The sequence below is a fragment of the Pelmatolapia mariae genome, linkage group LG20 (assembly GCF_036321145.2).
Source record: "Pelmatolapia mariae isolate MD_Pm_ZW linkage group LG20, Pm_UMD_F_2, whole genome shotgun sequence".
In the NCBI taxonomy this organism is placed as follows: domain Eukaryota; kingdom Metazoa; phylum Chordata; class Actinopteri; order Cichliformes; family Cichlidae; genus Pelmatolapia; species Pelmatolapia mariae.
Window position 1 is genome coordinate 26,145,963 of NC_086244.1, and position 21,709 is coordinate 26,167,671.

At 39.2% G+C, this 21,709-nt stretch overlaps 3 protein-coding genes across 3 annotated transcripts; all 3 read left to right on the forward strand.

The window, feature by feature from the left end:
• The first annotated feature begins 340 nt into the window (after positions 1-340).
• On the forward strand, positions 341-3,176 carry mfsd5 (major facilitator superfamily domain containing 5). The gene is made up of 2 exons (XM_063464095.1): positions 341-462; positions 841-3,176. Exon 2 carries the CDS (start codon positions 922-924, stop codon positions 2,365-2,367), a length of 1,446 nt encoding a protein of 481 aa, XP_063320165.1. The 5' UTR covers positions 341-462; positions 841-921; the 3' UTR covers positions 2,368-3,176.
• Positions 3,177-3,653: 477 nt separating this feature from the next.
• LOC134618368 (protein lifeguard 2-like) lies at positions 3,654-10,226 on the forward strand. The gene is made up of 12 exons (XM_063463734.1): positions 3,654-3,887; positions 5,131-5,221; positions 5,372-5,460; positions 5,608-5,672; positions 5,775-5,828; positions 5,924-5,974; positions 6,070-6,109; positions 6,368-6,405; positions 6,652-6,739; positions 6,854-6,949; positions 7,644-7,697; positions 8,810-10,226. Exons 1-12 carry the CDS (start codon positions 3,873-3,875, stop codon positions 8,957-8,959), a joined length of 831 nt encoding a protein of 276 aa, XP_063319804.1. The 5' UTR covers positions 3,654-3,872; the 3' UTR covers positions 8,960-10,226.
• Positions 10,227-11,931: 1,705 nt separating this feature from the next.
• On the forward strand, positions 11,932-21,294 carry senp1 (SUMO specific peptidase 1). Its single transcript, XM_063463864.1, has 18 exons — positions 11,932-12,538; positions 12,725-12,783; positions 12,881-13,068; positions 13,151-13,226; positions 14,387-14,579; positions 14,745-14,889; positions 14,985-15,103; positions 15,454-15,737; positions 15,852-15,915; positions 16,128-16,166; positions 16,253-16,337; positions 16,435-16,575; positions 16,980-17,111; positions 17,417-17,620; positions 19,011-19,090; positions 19,200-19,284; positions 19,835-19,930; positions 20,021-21,294. Exons 1-18 carry the CDS (start codon positions 12,405-12,407, stop codon positions 20,081-20,083), a joined length of 2,187 nt encoding a protein of 728 aa, XP_063319934.1. The 5' UTR covers positions 11,932-12,404; the 3' UTR covers positions 20,084-21,294.
• The last annotated feature ends 415 nt before the right edge of the window (positions 21,295-21,709 follow it).

Genomic DNA, 21,709 nt, shown 5'->3' on the forward strand with positions numbered 1-21,709 from the left:
AACAAAAAAAAAACATAGGCTATGTTGAGTAATTAGGCCCGTAGTTGTGCAACACTGTACACTGGCAGTATGCTGCCAGTGTGTTAACCAAGTTTATACATTGTGCAATTATGTGAACGTTAGATAGTTTATTGCTAGCAGACTGCATTAATTAATTAGGCTATTATTACATTATGTTGTAAGCAACTTTATAGTACCTATGTAGACTCTCAATTGCAATGGAAAAGATAGATTATAAATTTGCAATACAAGATGTCTAGAAGCACAAACAACCTTCTCCCCAACAAAGTGAAGTAAGGGTGCCACCTTCTGGTAAAATAATGTACAGCGGATCCCGGAAGCGGATGGTGTGCTATCGAGTGCTCACTTCCACGTATCATTTGCTGTCACTTAATTGCTTCACATGCCATCATCGTTTTACGCCTCAGTAATAATAATATGGGACCACTGTTAAACGTTACGGTAAGCTCTGTCATATGAAAATGATAGAATAGAGCAAACGGGGGGAAACCCAGCACGAGCAGGAGCTGTTGATATTAGTGGCAGGTTAGCTCACAGGCTAGCCTTAGCTAAATAATAATAGCATGCAGGTACATCTGTTTGCTGATAATTATCTGCTTGTTTTGAGCGGACTTAATTGTCGTAAGTTAGCGGTTTAATCATTGACGTAGGTAAGATTGAAGTTACGGTGCCATATCTACCTGGAGCTGTTGTTGTTGAGTTGTCAAAATGTTTTGGGGTTGGGTTTTTTTTCAAGTTAAGCAAGAATGAAGATGCCGAGTTCCTGACTCATGAACACTCGTCTGTCTGTAATAATTTGGCCACTTTGTTTGTCCGCAGGCGCTGAGAAACAGAAAGAAAAGTGCTGTAAATCCCCCGAGACCTCAGCTTTGACCTCCAGTGGGAGCATTTCATGACAGCATGTTGGTGACAGCGTATCTTGCCATAGTTTTCCTGCTTGCCCTGTGCGTTGGCCTCGAGCTTACGGCACGCCGCCTCACCCCACCTCAGTCCACCCCTACAGCTGTAGCCAACCCAGCTTTCCGTGGCTTCCAGACAATATTCCTCAGGGCATACCTTCTGGCTTTGTGGGCAGACTGGCTCCAGGGTCCTTATCTCTACAAACTTTACCTCCACTACAGCTTCCTGGAATCCCAAATAGCCATTTTGTATGTATGTGGTCTGGCCTCTTGTGTTCTCTTTGCTCCTTTTGCAGGCTGGCTCCCTCAGGCTTTGGGCCGCAGGCAGACCTGTCTTCTGTTCTGCTTGTCATACTCTGCTTGTTGTCTCACCAAGCTTTCCAGAGACTACTTTGTTTTGATTGTGGGCCGCATCTTGGGAGGACTGTCCACATCCCTGCTAGCAACCGCATTTGAAGCCTGGTACGTGCACCGACATGTTGATGTCCATGATTTTCCCAAGGAGTGGATCCCCAGCACCTTCACCAAAGCTGCTACCTGGAACCACGGACTCGCAGTGGGTGCAGGGCTGGTGGCTAACTTACTGGCTGAGTGGCTCCACCTTGGGCCAGTAGCCCCCTTTCTCCTGGCAGTCCCCTGTCTGGCTTGCTGTGGCTGGGTAGTCCTGACTGACTGGGGCAAAGAAGAGGCTCAAGGGGTTCCTGAAGTAGACAAACAGACTCTGCTCACTGGCACTCCAAATGGAGGTGTGACCCATTTGTCTGCAAAAGCACGGTTCTCACGCAGCTGCCACGAGGGGCTGCGCTGCCTACTGTCAGACAGGAGAGTCATGCTCTTGGGGGGAGTCCAGGCTCTGTTTGAAAGCGTCCTCTACATTTTTGTTTTTCTGTGGACCCCAGTACTGGACCCTCATGGGCCTCCTTTAGGAATAGTCTTCTCTTGCCTGATGGCTGCCAGCATGGTTGGGTCCTCGCTATACCGCCTAGCCACCTCAACCCAATACCGTCTACAGCCTGGGCACGTACTCTGCCTTGCTGTGCTGATGGCCTTCTTCTCTTTTTTTATGCTAACCTTTTCCACTGCCCCAGGACAACCTAGACCTCATGAATCCTTTCTGGCCTTCCTGCTCCTGGAGCTGGCCTGTGGTCTCTATTTCCCTGCTGTCAGCTTTCTTCAGGGCAGGGTGATCCCAGAGGAGAAGCGGGCCGGTGTGCTGGCCTGGTTCCGGTTGCCTCTGCACCTGCTGGCCTGCTTAGGGCTGCTGGCCCTCCACGGGGAGGTATCAGGAACAGGTGGAGGGGAGGGTGGTGGGGGCACCAGACACATGTTTGGAGGCTGTGCCGTCATGATGCTGGCAGCTCTGATGGCTGTGGTCAGTCTTTTCACCCTGGGTAGAAATGACACAGATCTGAGACTGGAGGGAAACAGAGCAGAATGGGAAATGTAACAAGTCGATCGGCCACATGTCCATTCCTGCTTGTCTGGCTTAAAATGTATTATCTCAGTTTTGTCTAACTGAACCTAGAGACATCATATTTGACCAGACTACTTTTAAGTGCACATTTTGCCAAAAGCAGAGTTGAATGAAATTGTGGGGTGTTTTGGTAAAAATGTTTAACATTTTATGTCATGTTAATTCCTTATTGTTTATTGGTTACAGACTTTTGTTAATGTCTTTGGGAACATTTGTCAATTAAACTGTTGAAAACTTGGCTGATACTTTTTGTATCAGTCCACTAATTATTCCAGATGAAATGTTTCTGTCTGTAGGGATGTGGCATTTCACCTGACAGAATCCCAAGAAGATTTGGTGATGTTGAGCCTTCACCTAATGCTTAAAGACAAATTTGAAAACATTTTACTTAAGAGACCTGAATGGATATTTGAAATTAGGTCATGGCTAGTAACTAGACTAGTAAACAAATGTTAGTGTCTACTATATGTCTTTTATTTCTTCCACAGTGCATTGCATTGGTTCCTGTATGTATGTTGAGCAGGATCTGTTTTGTTTTTTTTGTTTTTGTGTTTTGTTTTGTTTTTTGGGGGGGGGAGGGGGCTGGTTGTGCTTTAAACCAGGCAAGCAGCAGCTTTACTTTGAATGTCTTTCCTGTGTCATCTGAAAAATGCTCTGTTTTGATGTTCTTTATATGGCTCTTTGTGTTACACTTTTAAATAAAAGTGTTTGTAATATGTTACATTATATTGGGAGGGAGTTCTATTTTGTGGCATATGGTTGTTTTTATAACATTTATTCAACAGGGGTTTACAAATCATTATTACAAATCATATAACATGTCTATTTTGATGTTTTTGAGAAACCGCTTTGATTTGAGTATTCTTCATTAAAAAAATCTCCATTCAGATTCAGTCAGAATCGTTTTAACTAACTGTTAAGAATACTGATGGTGTGATTTGAATGTCATTGTCAGATGTTTACTAAAAGCATGTTTGACAGCATTCAGATGCAAGAAAAAGAAAGAGAAAATCTTAACTGGTATTGAAAATCTGGAAATTTCACTGTACCCTGCAAACCCCCCGCTGTCCTGGTTCTGCTGCAGACCATATTTCCAGATTCGTCTGGACTTCTGTCCTCATAGCGCATCATGCAGAGATCCGTACTCCCTATTTTTCCCGGTGCTGTGGTACAGTCCCAGCGTTTCTCTATGGTGCAACTTCATCTGGATGCTGCTAGAACATCCCTGGGTGGGTGAGGGAGGGGGGTGTCTGCACGAGTCTGAGCGTTGTTTTTGGATTACATCACTGTATCGTCAGAGGTTGGGTATTCAGTCTAAAGAGGCGAGAAGACCACATCAGTCCCAGTCCTTTCTCACAGCTGTCAGTCTTAGTCTTGCCAGACTCCGAGAAATATCACAATAAAGAAGACCCCACCGCGCTATTGTGTGTTTGGAATACGCACCGGGACTACCTACTGCTGGACAATACACAGGCATCATGACGCAGGGCAAGGTATGAGCTTTAATGTCGTTATTCAGTTAGGACTTAATTAAGACGTCGAAATCAATATTTTTTAATGTATTTACTGTGAAAAATTTCATAACAGTTAATGTGAGTGCCTACCCAATCCATTTAGTCCCATTATTATCAGGTGCGTAATGGCAATGCGGACTTGTAGATGAAACTGGATTTCGTCATTTTCAGTAATCATAGAATCACTTGAATAACTAATTTTGCGCCCTGCACCGTCACATTTTCTGCAGGACTCGAGAGCATGGGGTTTCTCATTAGTGAGATGTTAATCTACTTAATTTATTTTTTTCTTTTCATATTCAAAGTGTTTTTCACATTTTGTGTGCCGTGTAAGTGATACTTTAGCAAATGCGTCACATCACCATGACAACCTTTATTTGTGTAGACCTGGCTGCATGGTTACATCCAGACGGTTACATCAGTCATTGAGGATTCTGGATTATTATTGTTTTAAGCTTAACACTGTGCATCTTTTTTCTTTAACATCGCCTGTCTATTATGTTTTCCAGACTAACGATATAGATAAGAAGCACCCACGGGAATAATTCATATCTTTAAATATAGATCTTGACAGCTGAAGGCTTCATGCGCGTAAATCTGTCAATCAAAACCTTTTGTAATCCGTTATAATTACAATTATTAAAACTAAAAATGGGTTAAAACTTGACGTACCCCACTGAAATTGTGACGAGGCAGCCTGACGTGCCCGGTGAAGTGTTAATTATTAAGAGCAGCTGCTATTTAAGCTGAGGGTTAGATCATCGGTACTATGAGCTGAGGTTTCATTTACATTTAAAGCACCAAATTAAACTTTAATGGGAAAGTGAACAGTTTTACACTTATATAAGCTGTTGATAATAGCTGTTTACTATTTTTATAAACGATATTTATTTATGTTTTTGTTATTATTATATATTTCTTTAGTCATTACTCCAAATCTTTGGCACAGTTCATCCTGGTATAGTACAACACCTATCAAAAATCTACAAGTCTTCACTTTCATATCAATATATGTATTTTGTTGACATTAAAAACTACAAATTAAAACCCCCTTACCCCAGTCATATGTGATTCCAGATATGGAACAATTTTCACGCAAGATTAAATATTAAATAAAGAGGCCAAACATATGGGGATGGTCAGAAAAAAAAATGGTTTGCTAATCGTTGAAATCAAAGTGTTAAGTTGAAGATAACAAAGTGTTCGTCTTGTATCCAACCAGCTGGCACTTGCAAACAAGACCACCAACGGCTCTTCCAGTGGAGAGGCCTTGGTGGCGCCTGCACCTCCGAGCTATGAGGAAGCTACTGCAGGTATGGCTGCTTTTTATCCCTATATGTAAAATCATCAAAGAGTCTTCATCTTACATTTTAAAATATTTGCCAGGTGTTGAATTCATGTGGTAGTGATGGGATTACATAAGCAAATATTGTCTAAAACATGTGTTGTGATGATCCCTTTAGGCGTCAGTGCTCCTTGCTACAATGATGTTGAGATGCTCACAGAATTCAACTGGGATGATCGCAACATCAGGAGGGTCTTCATCCGAAAGGTGTGAAAAAGCTTAATTACCTAAAGTGCTTACTGGTGATAACACTGTGACTGTGAATGCAGTGCATCACTGATAATGTGTTGTTCAAGTGCTTTTATATACTTTATAGGCCAGTACATAGAACAAATACTTTCTTTCTTTTTTAAGGTGTACAGCATCTTGATGATCCAGCTCTTGGTTACTCTTGCGATCGTGGCTCTGTTCACATTCTGGTGAGCGTCTGGTGAAAGCAGATTTTTTTTCCCAGTATCCTCTCATGTTGAATTGTATAAGCCTCGAATGGTAGCACACTTACCTGAGCCACTCTCTTACAGTGACCCTGTGAAGGACTACATTCAGACTAATCCTGGGTGGTACTGGGCCTCTTAGTAAGTAACACCATCCCTCAGAAGTGTACACTTATTTTGTATTGATGTCTTTTCTGTCTAAAGACATATCAAACAATATTCTTGTTGTTTTGCAGCGCTGTTTTCTTTGTCACTTATCTGACCTTGTCTTGCTGCTCTGCACCAAGGTGAGGCAGAAGTTATCAAAAAGGAAATGCACATCATATGGAAACAGTTAAATCACATCAAATATTGAAACACTGGTCTTTGTTTACCCCTACAGGAGACAGTTTCCATGGAATCTGATTCTGCTTGTCATCTTCGTAAGTATATCGCTGATATGTGTTATCTTTTTAATAAATATGACCTTGCTTACACATGGATGGGATTCTCTGATTATTATTTTTTTTATAGCAGTAAGATATAACTCATTATTTTGTGCATTTGAAAGTTGACTTGCAAGTTAACTCTGGAAATCTAACAATAAATATATAGAGATTTTTTTTTAAGGTGATGTTATTTGTTGTGCTGTTATTTGCATATAATGCCTACATTTTCCGACTGACTGTCCTATGTTACAGACTCTCTCGCTCTCCTACATGACAGGGATGTTGTCCAGGTATATTTTGCATGCCTTCTTTAGATTGTCTTCTTGTCTTCTTAATGGATTTTATATTTAAATAATTATAGCCAGCAGTGTATTTTCTTTACAGCATGTCAATTTAAAATTAGCATACTTTACTTATTTTAGCAGAATAATCCGATCTGTGCCAGTGCTTTTTAGGCCACCTAAAAAAAAGTATCCTGAACCCCCTACCCTGTGGTAACAATTGCATAACATTTTACACGTTTGCTGTTTTAACAGCTTTTATAACACCAAGTCAGTGGTGATGTGTCTGGGCATTACAGCAGCAGTCTGTCTCCTGGTCACAGTCTTTAGCTTTCAAACCAAGGTGAGAAAACCAAAATGCTCTTCTTTCTGTGCACTTGTGAATCTAACTTCCCTCTATCACCTTTTCCTACATGTTGACTTACATGTCTGATTTGATGTGCTTTCTTCTTTGCAGTTTGATGTGACCTCATACCAAGGTGTGCTTTTTGTCTTCTGCATGGTGATGTTCATCTCTGGCCTGGTGCTGGCCCTTGTCCTCCCTTTCCAATATGTAAGTGTGATCAAACTAATCCAATAATCACATAATTTTTCTGTCAGGTAAACATGAGTTAGCTGATTGTACCAGAACAGCCAGGATTTAAGACACAGGACACAAGTTTGGACCCAACTTCTCATTTAAGGTTTTTTCAGTTGTTATTATTTTCTGTCATGTAGAACAGTAGTCTACTGAAGAGATTAAAAACACGTGGAATTCGGTGGTTAATAAAGAAAAAATAGTTTCACATTTTAGATTCTTTAAAGCACCTTTTGCTTTGACAGGAGTTTTGCACACTGTTAAAATTTCCTCACCCCTCTGCATGAGGTAGATACCTGGTATTTTCAGCAGTATAGCTAACTCTCAGACATCCTTTGACTCTAGTAAAAAATCTTCTTGACATATTTTTAGATTACCTAACCATTGTGTCTTAAAAAACAATAAATAACTACACATTTCTTTTTATTTATTTTAGCAGTTTAATACAGTAGTCAAATAGGGCTGGTTGTTTTTTTTGCTTTTGCTTAAATTTACAGTATTTAAAATAGTAAAAATGAATAAAGTCCCTCAAATGAGTACATGTTTTCAAACTAATACAGACTCAACTCCAAATTGAGAGCATATAATAAAATATAATAGTATTTCAGCTGATTGCTTATTGTAATTAGTATATGGAATCACAACTAATAAATGAATATGTGTCATTCAGGTACCATGGCTGGATGCCACCTATGCTGTCTTGGGAGCTATACTGTTTACCATGGTGAGCATATAAATACAGATGAGCTATTACTAATAGGCCCAGTCACATTTAATAGAACACATGCAGTAGGTGCCTACAAACAGTGTTGGGGAGTAACGGAATACATGTACCGCCGTTACGTATTTAGAATACAAAATATGAGTAACTGTATTCCGTTACAGTTACCGTTTAAAAAGGTGGTATTCAGAATACAGTTACTTTGTTGAAATAAATGGATTACACGGCGGTACTTTCCTGTTTCATATTGTGGCGGGTCAGGACTGTTTGGGTTTGTTTGACAGCTACGCTCTGTTGTTCCAGGCGGCAGCGTTACGGTTGCCATGGTTACAGGGTGACGCTCTCTCACAGTGTGTTTCCTGGGTGAGAGAGCGCTTTTTTGTTGTTGTTGTTGTTGTGCTAAGCTAAAAGGCAGAATGCTACAGGCATGGCCCTAAAGAATGTAGCCTCATGGGCAGTGTAGTCCGTGCTGCAGCGAGAATGGACTACCATACACGTTATGTGTCTGTGAGCTAGGGAGGGAGAGAAAGGAAAAGTCCGAGCTGTCACGGAGCAAAAACGGGAGCTGGAAGCATGTAAATATAATAATAACCACTGCAGCCAAGAAGAGTGCCTGACGAGCCCATTTGTAAGTAAGCTATTAAGACTCAACTGTACACTGTGTTCGTGTTTTCCTCCGGAAAAAATAAGTTCCGTTGGAGCAGCCTTTCAACGCCTCTCTCTGTCTCTCGCTAGCAAAGTTGACCCAGACAACAAAGTAAAGCTAGTTTTCAGCTACCAGCCCGACACGGAACCCACCGTAATAGCCAGAGGTCCCTTTACTACGGTTCGGAGCCGCGGACCTTCAGTAACAGTAATAAATCACAGCAATAGTACATTCACGTAGTTGTAAACAGCATGATAATATATTAAGTAATCCAAAGTATTCAGAATACGTTACTGTCATTTAGTAACGTAACGGAATACGTTACAGAATACATTTTGGGGCATGTATTCGGTATTCTGTAATGGAATACATTTTAAAAGTAACCTTCCCAACACTGCCTACAAACAATATAAAAGTTGAGTTATTTGTTTTTGCTTTTTTTTAAAATTATTATTAATATGTGTTGCAGTTTTTGGCATTTGATACCCAACTCCTTATGGGGAACAAGCGGTACACCATGAGTCCAGAAGAATACGTCTTCGCCACTCTCAACATCTACCTGGATATCGTCTATATCTTCTCCTTTTTCCTCCAGATCTTTGGAACAAAGCGAGAGTAAACCTGTCGACAAGAGCTGCACCAATTACAGAAATGTAGTCAAACATAAAAAGAGTCTTTTAAGCTGTTGTTGATAGTGGTGATGAGGCTCCCAGTTAACAGCTTTATTTATTTATTTTGCCTTATACAGATGAGGTTGTCAATACTTTGTACAAGTAAACACCAATTTTGGGGTATGTGAGTATTCACACATAAAATGTCTATAACCTTTCCATCGTCTCTAGCATGTTTGTGAACCCATGACCCAAACTATGGCCTATCACCCAGAAACACTCAATAATCAGTGATCATCTTCATTTCATGTAGCGTTATCAAACTATATGGGTCTCTTATTGTCATGCTTGCATAGGTATAATAAATTTCCTGCAAATAATAGATGTTGATAGTCATTAGGAGATACATTATGGATGACCCTAAAAAAAATCTAACTATGCCAAATTCAGTCATTATATCATGGGACTGTTGCTGTGGGTTTTCATGTGGATGACTGGAAGCACAAATGAAACTTTAAAAAGGCTTAAAAGACTTGAATAATTTGCCTGTTTTCAGTCGTATCTATTGTTGTCTTACTACTGTGAATTACAAGAAACCCCACTGTGTCTAACAGTTTGAGGGTAGGAAACACGTTCTCTGGATTTTGAATGACAATCTAAAAAAATTATTTATTCAACGTGGGATTTTGGTGTTGATTTCTGCCTTGACTTGTTGATTTATGTTAATGTTATACACTGTTTGGTCAGTAAGATATTACACTATATTCACCTTGTTGTGTTTATGGTATGTCATTGCATTTGAATCTGAACTCTTTTAAATCATGGTTTTTCATGAATAGTACTTAGTTTGAGGAAGCCTTCATTTTCAGCATTATAGTTTTTGGGGGGTCTGTATGTACACTTCTGTAGTTGGTTTGAAGTGGTGAGAAATAGTAAAATATAAACATAACAGTGCCATATGTGCATGGATTGACTTTTATTTTTGATAAGGCCTGTACTTAGAGAGGGATTTGAACACTATATTTCATAAGATTTGAAGTTTATTTTTTTAAGACAGAAAGATGTATTTTAGAAAGTGTATGAGATAAAATGTGTAGCGAGCTAGATGCTTAAAATAAATATATAAGTCTTCTAAAGTGGCCTTGGATAACCTTTATTTGATTCCATTGATGCAGTTTCACGTTTTATCAGGGCCCTGCATTTCACGCTAGATGTTAATGTTATATAGGGTGAATGTGTATGACTGTCATCATGGTTCTCTCTGATTAAATAAATTGTGCTAAAAGTATCTTGTTGTTTCATCTGTATCAGTTAAGTCTTTGACTGAACAAAGGGATTCATGGGTTTGGTAGTTTTGGGTATCCCCTATACTGAGCCTAAAATTATGTGAGCCTGGCAGCTGGGAATGGGTTAAGTAGCAAATGCTAAAAGAAATTATACATTGATTTACCAATATATTAGGTACACCTGTTCAATTCCTTGTTAATGTATATATCCAATCAGTCAAGCACATGACAGCAACACTGTGCACTTAGGCATGTATAGATCGCCAAGATGACCTGCTGAAGTTGTAAATGACAGTCATAATGAAGAAAGAAAGGTAATTTAGGCATTTCAGAAACTACTGATCTACTGGGATTTTCCTACACAACCATCTCTAGGGTTTACCAAGGATGGCCCAGAAAAGTGAAAATATCCAGTGAGCAGCAGTTCTGTGAGGAACTGCCTTGCCTGATGTCATGAAAAGACAGACTGCTTTAAGCTAATATGAAGTCAAAAGTAACTCACATAACCACTTTTACAACCAAGTAACGCAGAAGAGCATCTTTCAATGCCCAGCATGTTTAACCTTGAAGCAGACAAGCTACAGCAGCAGAAAACCAGATGCCACTCCTGTCAGCTAAGAACGGAAACACAGGCTGCTCTTCACATTGGCTCACATAAATTGGATAACAAAAGACTGGAAAAAGATGCCTGGTCTGATGTGTCTCAATTCTTAATGCAACATTTGGATGAATATTTGCTGACCATATCCATCCCTTTATGAAGCAGCCATCAGAGAAGGCTGCTTCTACTGGGTCACAAAGCTCAAATAATCTCAAACCAGTTTCTTGGTTTCAGTCACCAGATCTTGATTCAGTCAAGTGACTTTGGGATGTGGTAGTATGGGAGATTGAATCAACTGTGTCATCCTATCATGTCAAAATAGGCCAAATTGTCTGAGGAATGGTTCCAGCACTTTGTTGAAAAATGAAGTCAGTTCTGAAAGCCAAAGGGGGTTCAACTGCATACTAGCAAAGTGTCCAGTGAGTGTATGGGTTGATAAAGACTCATATTTATCATTTTTATTGTACAATCCCAAGGTCATCCAGAAATAGACAATCCACTTTTACAGTTCACTTGTGATTTGCTGCAGAAACACATACATTTTAAGGAAATATCCTTACTGGTGTATCTCTCATGGAACAAATCGGTTTATTGTGTGTTGCAGAACTTTCAAAAATAGCATCTGGCAATTTAAGATAAAAAATAAAAAGAAACGTGTGAAATTATGGCATTTCATTTACATTTATCCACTTGGGATAAGAACAGTTCCGAAAGTGCAATTGTTTTGTTTGTTTTTTTCTTTAAGAATAGAACAGAATAGCCCTTTATTATCTTTGTACATGTACAACGAAATTATGGATAACGAAATAACTCTCATTCACCATTGTCCTTGACCTCATTGCTTTTTCCATCGAGGTCAAAGGCAATTGTTCAGTAAAAGAAATACACAGGATTTAGTGCGCTTTGATTGTATCCACAAGTCGAGTCCTACGGCTGTGACGTAGGACTAAACGTCAGAGACCCTCCGTTAAACCAGAGCCCTAAGGCGTCCCACCATTCTGCAATCGACCAGTTAGCCTTAGGTACACTGGAATTTACAACCTCCAATCACCCAATCACAATGTACGATGGTCAGACGCTCGGTTCAGCCATGTTGTGGTTTTGAATGAGGAAGAAGCGGGAGATGTTATTCTTCAACGAGTTTATTTACAATTTATTGTCACGTTAAGGATATATAAATGAGTTCGGGTGTAACCCAACATGGTTTTCGTTTTCCTGAACGCGTCGGTTGCGACTTATCGCATTCCCGTTGTAATTTAAACATACTTTCATAAATTAGCCGTGTAGCTAACAACGTTAGCTAGCAGGGTAGTTAGCCTAGTTTGCTAGTTAGGTAGCTAGCTAATTGTAAGCTAAATATCAGGCGATTTTGCGAGTGTTCGTGTGGTAATAAAATGGCATTTGTTAGGAGTGTTGGTGTTTGAAGCAGTCTCGGCTAAGTTTCCCCGGTCGAAACAAAGCACATTAGCTTAATTGGGTTTGACTACACTGGCACTCAGGCTGACTCAAATCAGTGACAGCGATTTGTCTTGAAACTAGCGCCGTTATTTCCAAAACTTTTGAGCCATGTTGAATAAAATCTGCGAATGGATAGAAACGAGCGTTGCCAGTCTTCGCAATGGTGTACCAGCTGCCGAACACCCACATGCTCAAGGCACACCAAGAGATGGTCAGATGAGGAGGAAAAGACCCTTTGAATGGTACGAGCAGATATATCTGAACTCCCTTGGTAATCAATGCCAAGAAGCTTAAAACCAGACAGAACTATGAGTACAGTGTTTGTGTGACCGCAGTGTTTTAGCTCGCTGTCCATTTAGCCGTTATCTTAAGTTGGACAAAAACGAGGTAGCGTGTTGTTAACAGGATACTGTCTGTTTTTCTTTAAGTTTGGAAGATGGCCATAACATCGACCAAGATGGCTTGGTGATAAAGAAATCACGAATGGGTAAGTAGAAACTCACTCACTTTGTTACGTATGTTGTGCATGTAATTGTGGAGAGTATAGGCACACATTATTTTCTGTGTGTTTGAAATTTCTAAAGGGGATCTTATCGACACAGTCAAGAATGCAGCTGAAGGGGTTAAGAATCACAGCTCCAATGTGGCTGCATGGATGAAGAACAATGTAAGTCCTGCCTTGAGGAATATGCTGACTACCTCCCCTGGTTTGCCACCTGAAGAACCTCATCCGCGCCCCTCAACATCATCAGCAATTTGGACAGGGAGGCCGGTATGGTGCAGATTTATGGGTGTCCCTGTAAAGACTGTTGGCACAAATGAATTTTATTTAACTTGTATGTGTTCGGATTTAGATCCTTGACAGGAATTCTCAGAATGAGACATTTGCTGCTCCCTCAACAACTTTGGAGTGGAAAACGTCAAAATCTGGTAAGCTTAACATTTTAAACATCAAAAGTTTTTGTATTAACACAACTGAGCTGAACAGAGATGGGCATATGCAGCATTTCCAAAATTCCACCCTCTGGGAGTGCCTGTCCACTCCAAGTAACTATGATTAAAACTAAAAGGTTTTAAAACATTCACTGGGTTTTGGATGTTGTGGCACCAGTTGAATTACAGTGTTTTCCAGGACAGTGCTGTTGTAAGAGTTTTCAGCTTCCAAGTATGTCTTTTAAAAATGTCTGACAACCTTTATATTTTGCGATTATATTTGTGGGCTTTGTGATTTTCATACTCCAGTTCTGCTCTTGTACTACTTAATTGCATAAACACTAATTTGTCATCAATCTCAGGTATGTTAGGTCCAGAGTATTTGGACGGTGCCACAGTGACATTAGTTTCAGCAGCATTGCGAATAATTTTTTGATAGCAACAATACAACAGTCCTTGTTACATAATAAAATATAGCAGTATTAGTATTAGAATGTAATGCAGTATTAAGGGCTGATTTAGACTTCTGCTGGGTATTTTTGTAGAGCCTATGATGTAATCTACCTAAGTAGCCACTGTTGTTGCCAGCATTTGTTTTTGTGCTGGTGCATTACGTGTTAATTACCTTATAGTCATGTCCCGCTGTTTCTGAACTTAAAAAAAAAAATTGCTGGGACTTTGTTCCCTCCTGTGTCCCCAGTCTTTGTTGTGGTTAGTGGGTTTTGGGGGGTGTTGTTTATTTGGGGTTTTTTCTCCTCCAGTGCAAACATATTCGTCCCTCCACTTCTTTGTACATTCCCTGACATCCAAACCGATAGTTCCAGCAATCGCCCTTCCTTAATTTGCTTTTTTGAGTCCTTATATTCACACTGTAATTGTAATTGCTTGTACTAAAGGGATGATTGTTATTCTTTGTGATAAATTCGGAGGAATCGATGGTGATGAATAGGCCAGTCACAATAATTGCGGGCTACATTGAACCGACATGTAGTTGGGTTTCTTGGAAGATGCACGTCAGGTTACTTAATAGGTTATGGAGTAGATTTTGCACTGAAGCATATATCAGGTGTAAGTCATGATGATATGTGATCTGCATTTAAGGTTTCAAAAACCTGTCCGGGCTGTAACTCTTACTGTACTTTCTCCCTGTATTCCAGAGTGGTTGCGTAATGAGAAGTCAAATACGGGATCAAAAGTTTGTAGACGACAAGTGTGCATGAGTCCTGTGCATCGTGAGGTGCCAAAAACAAACGGGCATTCGGTTAATTTGCCACCCTCCATCACCCCTAAATGGCAGCCTTCTCCAAGGCTAGGCAGGCCTTTAAGTCTCCGAACGCATGGAACTCAAAGGTATTCTTGTATTGCTTACATCTTTTGTGTGTGTGAGTGTCTGTCTGTCTGTGTCTGACAGAAAATTCTTTTTCAGCAGTTGCTGCTTGTTAAATTATTTATTATTGTGACATGTAAGCAATCATTATTATAATTTTTTTTGTAAATCCAAAATTTTGTCTGCAGTTCGTGTAGTGGAGTAGGTGCAACAAGCAGCTCTTGCACCAGCATGTATGAGAAGACTTTTCCCATCAAAGTGGTGCAGAGCCCAACACACAGTACCTCATCAGGCCGCTTAACCAAGACCAGGCCCCGCTGCACAGCACAGGAGGTTATTTATGAAAGCAGTAATGAACTGTGTGATTCCTTCATATCTATTTGTTGCATGTCTGTGTATTCATACTGGGGTTTTTCTTTGTTTAACAGTCTGTTCGAGAGGAGGAGAAGGAGGTCTACAGGCAGCTTCTTACTATGGTCTCTGGTGGTCAGTCGTCTTATCTTCACAACGGCAGCTCACACACTATTGTGAGGTCTCACAGAGATTTGTACGTATTGAATCAATGCCATGTTCCTGTTACAAAAAAATGTGTAATGAGACTTTTTTTGGGGGGAGGAGGAGGAGAAGCATGAAAGGTGGTTTTCGTATCTTCTTATTTTGCATAGCATGGAATGACATGGCTTTCATGTGCATTGAGCCAGAGACTTCAAAGGGGATCATCTTTTTTTCCTGGTGTGCACAACATCATCATTAGTGTTAGTAATAATTCATAAACAAAGATGTAGCTATGGTATGTGGGAAACAGAACAACCTACCCCACTTTATCATGTTGTTGTAATCATGTTGTTTCCAGACCAGTCACTCATTGTACCATTCTACTTGTCATTGTCCCATTAGCACCAGCTTCCTGACCACCAGCCGCAGACTGCTGCAGTTCTCTTCTCCAACTGGGTCAGCAGCAGGAGAAACTTCAGAGGGGCCCAGCAGTCCCGCCAGCCCCAGGGGAGTCTCTAGCCAGTGTTCCAGCAACCTTCCCAGTCCACTGGGGGCCCCCAGCAAGCCAGGGATCCAGACATGGTCCCTGGACAGGGACCTCAGTTCCGGCAGAGGAGCTACTCTCATATCAACTCCTTCTCCATCAGCTCTGCAGGATAACTCTTCTCAGGACACACAGTCATCAGGTAATCATACTGAGTACTTGATGGAAATGGGGAGAGCGTGGAACATATTATTTTAAGTGAATTAAACGTTACTTGGTGGTTGTTCATGGGTCTTATTCTTGCCTTTTCTTACAGCTCATGATGGCGACTCTGTAATTATTGTAGATGAGCAAAAAAGTAAAAAACAAGACAGCTTGAGGTTAGTATTTCTTTTGGTCAGGCTTGCTATTTGAAGTGTAATTTGGTTAAACATAATACAAATAGAGGCATATATAGCCAAACATTTCAAGTTGTTTTCTTATTTTGTTTATAAATGTGTATGTGTATTAAGTGTTTAGGTAGATTTTGTAAGTATTTCAGCACAACCAAGGTTTATACATATCTCATCACGATAAATTTCTGTCTTAACAGTGTGCCATGTTTCCAAGCTGAGTTATGGATCAAAGAATTGTAAGTGTACTAAATTATTTATTTAATTTACACGACATTTGAATAGTGCAAAAAGACCTTTTTCCTTTTCTAAATTCTTCCTGTAGGACAAGTATGTATGACTCCCGGGCGAGGGAAAGACGGAGACAGATAGAAGAGCAAGAAGCTCTCGCTGCTCAGTTGCTGCAGCAGGTGAGTGGTCAACTCACAAAACCTTATTGGGTTAAGATTTGGCATGTTCATTATTTTTCCTTTTGCGTTAATGTGCTTTGTAATTTCTGGTTGTCAGCGCCTGTCTGACGAGGAGCAGCGTAGCCCAGATGTCGAGGTCTGTGTTCGAGTTCCTTTGGAGAAAGAGCTTCCTTTGAGTCCTATCATAAAAGAAGAGACGTCTTTGGAAGAGAAACCAGAATTCCCTGAACTTACAGAGGTATGGAAATTGTACCCTAATGTACTTGCATAGCTCATTATATATATATTTATATGAGTGACCATAACAGACTGTCACAGGAAAGTATGTTTTCTAACTAGTATTTATCTTTTAAAAAGTAAAACTGCAACTACATTTTGATGATAGATGTGCAGAGATTTCTTCTATAATCTTTTGAAAATTAAGTGCTCTGTGTTGGTTTTGTTAAGTTTCCTCATTTAATCTCATTTATTTATCAGTAATATTCTGATTAAGAATATGAAGGGACTTTTACTTTTAATTACTGTCCTTGCATATTGTCAGACTAATTTTTTTTATCATCTAAATTGCATTCAGATCCATATAAAATGTAAGTACTATTTCATGGTTTTATACATGTATACTGTCTCATTCTTCCTCTTAAGGAAATGGAGGCTGAAGTGAACAGGGTGCTGAGAGGGGGCAATCCTCATGAAGTGTTAAGCGAAGGTTTTGGTCTCAGCCTTACACGTAAAGACCTGCAAACCCTGAGCAACCTCAACTGGCTCAATGATGAGGTGCGTAAATGTTGTATTAGAAATGAAGGGAAAAAATAGGGAGATCTTATTGACACAATTAAGAATCACAGCTCCAATGTGGCTACATGGATGAAGAACGGTGTAAGTCCTGCCTTGATGAATATACCGCCTACCTCCCCGGTTTACCAGGCGGAGAACCTCAGAAGATGTACAGAAAAATAAATTATCTGTTTCTGTACATCTTCTATTTAAAACAAAAAACAGTGCATGATTAGATTCATAATCCACAACTAAACAAGTGCACATGTCCACTTGATCTAAACTGTCTCTCTTTAATTTCCCAGGTGATCAACTTCTACATGAACCTGCTGGTTGAGCGCAGCAAGGATTCCAACATGCCAACAGTCAATACGTTCAACACTTTTTTCTATCCCAAGCTGCGCAGCAGTGGCTATTCTGCTGTCCGCCGCTGGACCAAAAAGATGGACATCTTTTCTAAAGACATCTTGTTGGTTCCTGTCCACTTGGGGGTGCACTGGTGCCTTTCTGTAAGTCCCAATGGCTGTTGTAGAAAGTAATCTAAAGGTTTAAGGATGAGCATAAACAGGCCTACTTTGTCAGTGTTATACATGCGTTATGTCAGTGTTATACATATGTTATGTCAATGTTATATGATATTATAAGCTTCAAGATACATATTGCAGTTACACAGGGAACCATGTTTAAAAATGGCTGTAGTTCCTCAATGATGTTTGGTTTTTCTGAATTATCTAAAGCTGAAAGTCTTCACTTTGAACCAACATTTTACAAATAAATACACCTTGATTTTTGGACCTAACTGTGTAATAATACACAGTATAAAAATGTACATAGGCTCTTAGTCTCAAATGTGAAGCCAATATGGAAGACGCACCTTTTCAGAAAAGACATTTGGTCCATTTGGTACAGATTTTTTGCCTGATTGTTTGAAAGTTGTTGGGCATAATGGATGTGATGTGATGTGATGTCGTGAGGGGAAAAATCTTTATTACCTGAGTGGTTGGTGAGTGAATTCTGGAAGCTGTGAGAGATGCTAAATGAGTGGCGGTCACAAGATGGCCAAGCCAACTTTATTTCTAAAGCACTTTAAAATAGTAACCACTGACCAAAGTGCTAGACATAGCAACAAAAATAGAAATTAAATAGATAAATATATTGAAAAAATGAATAAAATTAAAATGACAACAGAAGAGGTGGGGTCTTAAGAGCAGATCTAGAAATTGGGAAGAGGCTTGTCTAATGTGAAACAGCAACAAATTCCACAATTTGGGAGCCACTATGGCAAAAGCCCTATCCCATCTAAGCTCACTTCTATTCAGGCAAATCCCCAATAGAAGTCTAGGGGAGCACAACTCTTGGCCTTGCCCTCAATAAATCACTTTATGGGCTAAGTCAGTCATTCTAGGTCACACCGAATACTTGTGATTATTATAGTATAGTATAATTTAATATAGTATAGTATTTTTGCATACAATCCCTTTGAAAACCAAAAACCAATAGTAGATTTATGCTATCTTTAGTCAGTAATTTAGGCACAGCAACAGAAATGCATCTTCTGTTAGTGTCTTAGCGTTTTTGTACATTGAAATTACAAGTGCCTTTCAAATCATATTTGAATCACACATCGGAAAAAAGCATTTTGGAAGCACTCATGGAGACTTTGATTTTGCTTTCAGCATTATTTCCATTATTTTACAATAAAGCAAATAATGAAACTTCATAATGTTGGACTCAAACTGGAAACAGTAGGATCAGTGTGATTACAATAACCATTGCATTCTTAATAATACATACTGTTCTGTCGTGTAATAAAATTATTGAATTTATTGTTGTTTTAAGAGTCAGTTAAAATGTGGATATAAATATTTGGGGATTTATTTAGCATTTTGTTTTTTTCAGGTGGTGGATTTTCGCAAGAAGTCCATCATGTACTTTGATTCTATGGGAGGAAACAACGATAAAGCATGTGAAATATTGTTGTAAGTTTCTGTATGAGATGTGCAATATTTGTTTAAATGGGGTATGTGTTTTGAGAGGTAAATATAACTCACTGAGATTGCACTTTTGCACTTCAATTTTGTTTTCCAGTGAATACCTGCAACAGGAAAGTAAGGACAAAAAAGGCAAAGAACTGGATACCTCAGGCTGGATTCTGCACAGCAAAACACGCAATGTAAGTTCTACAGACAAGGTTGTTGTGACAAGTGTTCAAATTACATGGTTTCAGGAATTTTAGATGGGATTTCATTATCTGCCTCACAGTATAGTTTTATTTATTTGGCATTTTACTTGTTTCTCTTTTCTATCAGACACTATGTTCTACAGTTGAATCGGATAGCTGTAGATCTATAAAGTTCTTTTGGTTTTTTTGTAAAGCCCTCACTAGGTTTCTGGTAACAAATGGTTTCAAAATAGTGACAAAAAATGTTAGTAGTCCAGTCTGAGATTTTAAGTATACAATGTTTTGCTGCTTTTGTAAGCCTCCACAAGATACGAAAGCCATGTTATTGGAGCGTGGATTATTTGAAATGTTTAAAGAAGATCCAGTTTCTTATGTTTGTGGCTTTTGTTTTCTGAATTTTCAAATTAGTTTCTCAGCAGCTTTTACTGTCAAGACATTTTGTAGATAATTTGTCAAAGTGTCACATGTCATTTTGCACTGTAGGTTAATCAAAGTTTGATTTGCACATTCAAACTTGTCTTCTTTCTTTTCCTGTTCTTAGGAGATCCCTCAGCAAATGAATGGTAGCGACTGTGGAATGTTCACATGCAAATATGCAGATTACATTACCAAAGACAAACCAATCACTTTCACGCAGGTAACTTCAAACAGCATCAATGAGAGTATCTTTTCAGTAAGTAGTCATAATGAAGGCTTAAAAATGTCTATCCTCTTTTGTTTTTGACAGAAACATATGCCATATTTCAGAAAAAGGATGGTTTGGGAGATTGTAAACCACAAGCTGTTGTGATGTGAGGATGACAATTGTGAAGTTGTACAGTTGCCTCACACATCTTGATGATGGTTGAGTTTTACTCCCCAGGAAAAGACTCACAGATGGGAGACTTGAATTCTGGGAACAACTTTCACACCAGCTCATCTGATCAGGAACCAGCTCAGCGATTTCCATCCTCGGCTAAAAGTAGCTGAAAGGATGTTGCTGGAGCAACAAATCACTGCCTCCAACTTCTACAGTTTTTTTGTGTATGTGTCAGACAGCAGCTCAAACGCTTTGATTTGTATGTTCCAGTCAGAACTGTTTTTGAAATTACACTTGTGCAAATCATACTCTGAAGTGGAATGTTCATTACATGTTTTTGTGCCACAATCAGTTGTCATTGATCACTCATTGATTAACATGTACTGTGTTATCAGTAAAAGTGAAAAAATTGTTTCAAAAGCAGATTACATTCCCAAATGCCAAAGTCTTTTTTTTCCCCCCTGATCTTCACGCATGAGAATTCCACACAATGGTGGGACAATATGGTAGCACACACGAGATTACACACATCAGACATAGTGTTGCTATTAAAAGTGCTCAGTTTGTTTCAGGCAGGCCTGCCTGGATAAAGCATGTGGAATATTTGACACCCATTGGTTTGCTACACATTCTCCAGTTACCTGCTGATACACTGGTTTTCTGTTAGGGATCTGGAGCTTAAAGACATTTGGAGGTCTGACTTGGACTTTTGTGTTACTGCATACAGCTTTGCTGTAATGTCTACAAAGTTCAGGGTTGCAGCTTATGTGTGACAACAGCTGTGTGGATTTTACTTTAATAGTCTGTGTTTGGGCCAGAGAATTTTGATGTTATAAGGTGAAACATTTCACTCAGTTCTTTATGACATTTTAGTAAAGCTGAGAAATTAATGTGACATAACCTCAGAGTATGATTTAGAGTGAAAAAAAAAACATTGTTTCTCCTTGACGCTGGTTTGCAGGTGTAACCAAACAATTACACCGTAAGAGAGTACGGTAAAAGTTTTGTCATTTGTTTATCCAGTTTTCTTGATGGTGTAAAATAAGGTTAAAAGTCTATTTTATGTATTTCAGTGTCCTTTTGTTCAACAACCTTTTGGTATATTCAGTATATTTTGAACTTTGTATATACTTAAAACATATACAGCAAACAATGTAAAATACTTTTTTTAAGAACGTATTTCCTATCTATTTTATCTAGACTCAAGTCTGTTTTAGAAATAAATTCTCATGTATTGTGGCTTTTTTCTCCAAATACTTTCACATAAACTCAAACTAATTTGTGGTTTCAAAGACACGGGTTAAAGCATGAACCTCTCTTTGGTGTTGAGCCACCACAGATTTCTTTATATTTTACTTCTAAGGAGAGGGATGTTTTCAAAGTGCTCTTGAGCAGTAGTTCTATCATTCTGAAGGTCTTTCAAAGTTTTTTTGGTGGGGGGCATTGGCTCCTCTGACCATTTCAAATGAATGTTTGTTTTGTTTGTTTAAGCCACTTACATTGACTATGAATAATTCAAGTATAAAAAAGCCGCTCAGCCCAAAATATAAACCATTGGCATGTCTACGTATAACATCAAAGAACCCATTTTAAACTGCTACTAGCAGCCTGTTGCTA